Genomic DNA, 6,830 nt, shown 5'->3' with positions numbered 1-6,830 from the left:
GTGTCCTACCAAACTTAGGAGTCAAATGACCTGAATTAAAATCTGACATTTCCCACTTGCTGCTTTCTTCATTTCTTTGAATTTCAGTTCCCTCTTCTGTAATTCTGGAGTCACAGCAAACAGCTCATTGAGTTGTTGGCAGGATTATATGTGATTTAAAACACAAAGACTTGATATAGTGGTGGTCCCGTGGTGTGGTCTTGAACTCCTGGCCTCAAGCAATCTGCCTGCCTCAGCCTCCCAAAGCGTTGGGATTACAGGCGTGAGCCATTGTGCCCGGCCTTAGAGTTTTCTATTGCCTGATATTAATCAAACTATACTTTCTCTTCTTTGTTTGCATTTGCCTAGTCTTTCTTCCATTCTTTTGCGTTCAACTTATGTTTTAAGTTTTAAAGTTTATCCTTTTATGTTTTAAGTTTATCCTTCAAATAGTGTAAATCTACATTGTAAAAATCCAGTCCAGCAATTATTACCTATTAATTGACATTTATGGGCACTAATGACATATTTGGATTCATTTCTACAATTTTGTTACGAGTTATCTACTCTGTCCTCATTATTCAGATTCTGTACTTGCAAATTTGCCTACTTGCTGAAATTTATTTATTACCCAAAAACCAACACTCACGATGCTTTTGTGGTCATTCCGGGATACGTGCAGAGTGGCAAAACATTTGAGTCACCCAACATACACATTCCCAGCTGAAGTCAAACAAGACAATGCTCTGCTTGTTTAAGCTCTTCTACTACTATAAACAGGCTTCCTTTTTGCAGTCTATTTAGTGTCACATTTTTCACATTTTTGTGCTTTTTGTTGGTGAGTTTGCTGTTTAAAACGGCCGCCAAGAGTTACTAAAGTGCTGTCAAGTGTCCTAAGAGCAAGAGGCCTGCGATGTGCCTTACAAAGAAATTACCTGTGTTAGATAAGCTTGGTTCAGGCATGAGTTACAGGGCTTTCAGCCATAATTCAATGTTAATGAAACAATAATATATATTATATAAGGTGCCTTTTTTTTTTTTTTTCGAGATGGAGTCTCACTCTGTAGCCAGGCTGGAGTGCAGTAGTGCAATCTCAGCTCACTGCAACTTCTGCCTTCCTGGTTCAAGTGATTCTCGTGCCTCAGACTCCTGAGTAGCTGGGATTACAGGCACCCACCACCACGCCCTGCTAATTTTTTTATTTTTAGTAGAGACGAGGTTTCACCGTGTTGGCCAGGATGGTCTTGATCTCCTGACCTAGTGATCCGCCTGTCTCAGCCTCCCAAAGTGCTGGGATTACAGGCGTGAGCCACAGCGCCTGGCCTATATACATGTTTAAAAAATAAAGACAGGGCCAGCGCGGTGGCTCACGCCTGTAATCCCAGCACTTTGGGAGGCTGAGGCAGGCAGATCACCTGTGGTCAGGAGTTCGAGACCAGCCTGGCCAACACGGTGAAACCCTGTCTCTACTAAAAATACAAAAATTAGCCTGGTGTGGTGATGCACACCTGTAGTCCCAGCTACTCAGGAGGCTAAGGCAGGAGAATCCCTTGAACCTGGAAGGTAGAGGTTTCAGAGAGCCGAGATCACACCACTATGCTCCAGCCTGGGGGACAGAGAGAGATTCCCTCCCCAAAAAATAAAAAAATAAATAAATAATTTAAAAAGTATGTAGAGTTTTATTTAATAATTAACCACACAGATTAAAAAATAGAAAGTAGCCAGCCTCCCAGAAGTCTTCTGTGTGTACCTTCTAATTACCATTTCTGTCATGTGTCTTCAGACAGAAGCACACATAAAAACAAGGTTATGTATTGATCAAATGATGAAAATGTGTGGTCAGAGGCTTGCATTTTCCCTAGGAGCAATGGCTCAGTATTTGCTAATCCGGTGTTCACAGTGACTTTACAGAACATAACTACCCCCAAGTAATGGGAATCAACTGTATTTTTATTACTTTGGTGTACAAAGAACTTTGAGCTCTCCATGGCTTGCCACAACAAAAGACTTCCTAGGCAAATTGTCTACTGCTTTGTTCCAGGTGGGGGCTCTACTCGAGGCTGTGGGACCAAGACTAAAGAAGCAGCCTCTATGTGGATTAGGCCCCTTCTCCTGGCAGAGAGAAAGCACAAAGGAGCTGGCAGAAACTCACAGTGCAAAACTCACAATGCATATACTACATCTGCTCATATTCCAACAGGCAAAGCACAGCCGACAGCAAACCCAAAGTCAGTGAGACAGAAATGTGTCTTCATTCCATGGGCCGTTCTGAAATTGCAAGGTAATGGGCAGGAGTGTCCTCTTAAAGGAAAGATGGAATGAATAGTTGTGAATAATAATATAACCTATCACTATTACTCCTGTTTTAATTTTTTGAAAATGTTTAGATACATATGGTTTGTTTGTTTGTTTGTTTGTTTGTTTTAAAATGTCAAACTTTACCTTGCCCAGGCTCTGCCCCTCCACACTGGGCCACTCAAAGATGCCCAACTTACCCTACTTGGGCTCCAACAGCCATATCAGGTTGCATTCGAGACCAGCCTGGCCAACATGGTGAAACCCCGTCTCTACTAAAAATGCAAAACTTAGCCAGGCGTGGTGGCGCACACCTGTAGTCCCAGCTACTAGGGAGGCTAAGGCAGGAGAATTGCTTGATGCATTGATGCCCTCTTCACCCTGCTTAGGCTCTGATTCCTGACACAAGACAGCCCTGTTCTGTGGAATCCCTCCTCACTATGCTTGGCCCAACTCCCCACAGCCAACCACCCTAACTTCTACGTATCCTCCTCATCTCCTTGGGCTCTGACCCTCCATGTCTGGCTGCCCACCCCCAGAGACACCCTCCTCACCCTCCTTCAGTTCGGACAGTCCACATCAGGCCTCTTCCCTATGGAGACAGCTTTCTCACTTTGCTCCAGCTCTAAGGCCCTTCCCTCATCTGCTCCCCTGCCTGGACACTCTGCTCACCCCACTCAGGCTCTCATTCTGTGCCAGTCTGCCCCTCTAGCCCCAGGGGGATGCCTTTCTCAACATGGGCAGGCTGGTCTCCATGCTATGCTGCTTCTTGCCTCTTCACTGGGCATTCTCATCTACCCCTGGCTCCAGCACACCATGCCAGCAGCCCTCCTACAGAGATGCCCTCCTTGACCTGTTCCAGCTCTGATGCCCACACGGAGCCAGCCGTGGCTCCCTTCCCCTTGGGGCAAACACCTACCTTGCTCTGCCCTATCTAATGGCTTTAGGACTGACTAGTTCAGTTAGTAAAGAAAAGCAGACAAAACAAGGAAGAGCTACTTTTCCTTTCTGTAAAAATATGTATTGTGAAAAAAACCACAAAAATAAAAATATGCATGAAACATTAATGTTCAGTCTAACGAACTGTTACGAAGTGACCACTCATTAAACTATCACTGAGATCAAGTAAAAGATTTCCAACACTTTCTGCTCCTTGCTTATTCTTTTCCAATCACGACCCCTTCCTATGCTCTTGAAGGCAGCTAATGGTAGTGACTTTCTTTTTCATATTTTCAAGATCGTATGTATTCCTCTAAATATGTTTTTGTTTTTGTCTGCTTCTGTTCTATACCAATGGAGTCACTTGGAATGTATTCTTTTGTGCCTGGCTTTTTGTGTTTAACATTATATTTATGAATTCCATCCACATTGTTTTGTGTAGCTGTATTTTGTCAATTTTCAGTGCCATGCCATCTACTGTATGACTACACACCTCTACTGAGTAGTTTATAGTTTGCAGCTGTTAAAAATAAAGCTGCTATATGTATACCTAGCATGTATGTAATACATTCTGCACGTCTATCCCAGAACTTAAAGTATAATAAAAAACTAGGATTTTCTAAATAAAAATGTTATTTATATCAACATGTAATAAGTTTATTATGTTAAATGAATGAATAAATGTTTTTAAATGTCAAAATTTTTTTTTAAATTTATTCATGTAAAGAAAGAATAAAGCTGCTATGAACACTCTGTGTGCATTTGCTGGAGCATGTGGGCAGGTGTTCTTGTAGGTTATACACTCAGGATCGGGAATGATGGGTTACAGGGTATGCATATCTTCAGCTTCTCAAGCTGATACCAAATTATTTCCCAAAGAGTTTGTACCAATTCACAGCCTTGCCACTGGTAGTTGAGAGTTCCGATTGTTCCATATCTATGCTGTATGTAGAATTGTCAGAATCTTTTCATTTTTACCATCCTGCTACGAGTATGGAAATACATCATTGTGGACTTAATTTAAATTTCTTGACTATCAATGAGGCGAGCACCTTTTTAGATCTTTATTAACCACTTGGCTATCCTCTCTTTGATTTTCTTTTCAAATGTTTTGCTCGTTGTTCTCTGGCGTTGTCTGACTTTTTCTTGCTGATTTCTACTGGAGTCGTGTCTTTCCTCAGTTATATGTATTATAAACATCTTCCAGGATCAAGGGTAATCTTCTAAAACGCTTATTGGCTTGTCTTTTACCTTTTGAATGAATGTTTTTATCACGTGCCCTTCCTACCCCAAAGACAGAATCAGGAATCCTTTTTCTATGTGCCTTTCCTACAATACAATAACTCGCTACAATACAATACAGTAACTCCAATATCTGAAGTCTTTGTGGACCTCTGCTGTTGGTTGTTTTTCTTGATTTTTTCATCTTGTTTTCTTAAGATCTGTGTGATTTTTTTATTGTGAGAGTATATATTTAATGGAAGTTTATGTATGTAACAATACTTTGTGGAATTTCTTGGATTCCTGTGTTTAAAGGAGCATTCTTCCGAATCAATTTGTCCTCAATTTTTCCCTAACAACGCATGCAATTTTGATTTAAATTCATAGCTTTAGATTTATCAGACCATGCACATGTGCCAGTTTTCCTACTCTGCTCTCATGAAAGGAAACAAGGTTGCAGTTACAAATTCTAAGAATAGTCTTTTTTTTTTTTTTTGAGATGGAGTCTTGCTCTGTTCCCCAGGCTGGAGTACATTGGCACTATCTTAGCTCACTGCAACCTCTGTCTCCTGGGTTCAAGTGATTCTCCTGCCTCAGCCTCCTGAATAGCTGGGATTACAGACACGTGCCACCACGCCTGGCTAATTTTTTGTATTTTTAGTAGAGATGGGGTTTCACCATGTTGGTCAGGCCGGTCTCGAACTCCTGGCCTCATGATCCACCCACCTCTGCCTCCCAAAGTGCGGGGATTACAGGTGTGAGCCACCGCACCCAGCCCAGAGTAGTCTTTTTTCCTGTTTCGTTCAGAGCCAAAGCCAAGACAGGCAAGTTCCTTTACCACAGTTGTGCTTGTGTGTGTTCCTGTTTCATCCATTTATTAAGGTGTCAGCATTTGGTGATCCTGTGAGTGAGATTTCTAACCTGACTTTTCACATTGCTTAGGGCTTAGCTCTTTTTTCTTGCCCTTGCCAGGGGCCCACTAAAATTCAAACTGCAGATTACCAGGCATTGGCAGATACCCCCAGGGAAGCCTCTAACTAAAGCACTTCCTTATCTCTCTGGAGTCAGACCTTCATACCATTTTTGGCTTTTAAGAATTCCTCTTTCTTGCCAACTGACTCATTGATTTAAAGAATCATGCATTTTAAGTATTTGAGATAATATTTTGGGGGGGTGTTTTACTGGGAATAGTTTCTAAGAGTCCTAGTTATGAATTAATTTTTAATTATAAAATTACACACATCAAATACCCAATAAGTGAAACACTACAAAGAACATATAAAGAAAAGCTAATAATTTCTAAGCCACATCTCTCCATTTCTAACTCCCTCAATATTAATAGCCTTGGTTGATAGTTAATAATCAATTTTAATAGGCTGTTTTGTACCCTTACCATCTTTCTCTGTGTCCAAACATATACAATCATGTATGTATATGGGTTCTGATACTTGGAAAACATAAAATGAAATTATGATGTATACATTCACTACTACTGTACTTGCTTCTTTTCACTTAACTCTACCTCATGTGTGTCCATCCATATAAAAATGTGGATTGACAATTGTCTTAAATAGATGCCCACACTCTGTTCAACATCTCTACTCTTAAATTTCTGCTAGTCTTATAGAAATTGCAGAGTTGCTTAATTTGCATATCCCTACCACTGATATTAATCTTCTTTGCTTTTTAAAGTTTTTTAGTTAAAAAATTTATAATTGACAAATAAAAATTTTATATATATTAGTGTGATATTTTCATATATATATACTCATATTGTGAAATGATTAAATCAAGCTAATTAACATCTCCATCACCTCACATACCTATCATTTTTTTGTGATAAAAACATTGAAAACCTACTCTCAGCAATCTTCAAGTGCTTTTAATTATCTGCCATTTGAATTTTCTCTTTCGTGAATTGCTTGTGCAAATCTTTTTCTATTGAGATGTTTGTCTTTTTCTCAATTTGTTTATTAGAAAAAATAACTTTTGGCTTGTCATAGGTATTGCAAATATTTCCCTCAGCCTGTAGTTTGATTTTTATTTATGTTTTGTTCTACAAAAATTTAAAGAGTTATGTAATCAATAATGCCTATTAATTTTTCTTTATGTCTTTTACGTTTCTTGCTTAAGAAGTTCTCTCCAATGCTAAGATTATGAGATTATTCTTCTAAGTTATTTATTTAAAAAAATCTAACACATAGGACAGAGATTTCTACTCTTCTGGGAAAATGAACTAGATGGACTTTTCTCTATTCCTCTGATGAAGTTCAGCTAAAAAGCCTGGACATTAAATACGCATTAAATACATAAGAAGAATCTGAAAGGTGGTAAGGGCAAGGCAGACGAGCCCGAAACCTTAGGACCTGAAGAACAGCACGGCAGCAGGATTACTG

The 6,830-nt window shown here is 39.8% G+C and overlaps 1 protein-coding gene across 1 annotated transcript in view; it reads right to left on the bottom strand.

The window, feature by feature from the left end:
• WFDC8 (WAP four-disulfide core domain 8) overlaps positions 1-3,026 on the bottom strand; it is an 18,434-nt gene extending 15,408 nt beyond the window's left edge. The window contains exon 1 of the mRNA XM_032142560.2: positions 2,829-3,026. Coding sequence (XP_031998451.1) covers positions 2,829-2,854 — 26 coding nt within the window. The 5' untranslated portion in view covers positions 2,855-3,026. The remainder of the gene's footprint in view (positions 1-2,828) is intronic.
• Positions 3,027-6,830: the final 3,804 nt, after the last annotated feature.

This window comes from Hylobates moloch, unplaced genomic scaffold, assembly GCF_009828535.3.
Source record: "Hylobates moloch isolate HMO894 unplaced genomic scaffold, HMol_V3 SCAFFOLD_21, whole genome shotgun sequence".
Classification (NCBI taxonomy): domain Eukaryota; kingdom Metazoa; phylum Chordata; class Mammalia; order Primates; family Hylobatidae; genus Hylobates; species Hylobates moloch.
This window is presented reverse-complemented; position numbering and strand designations above follow the sequence as displayed.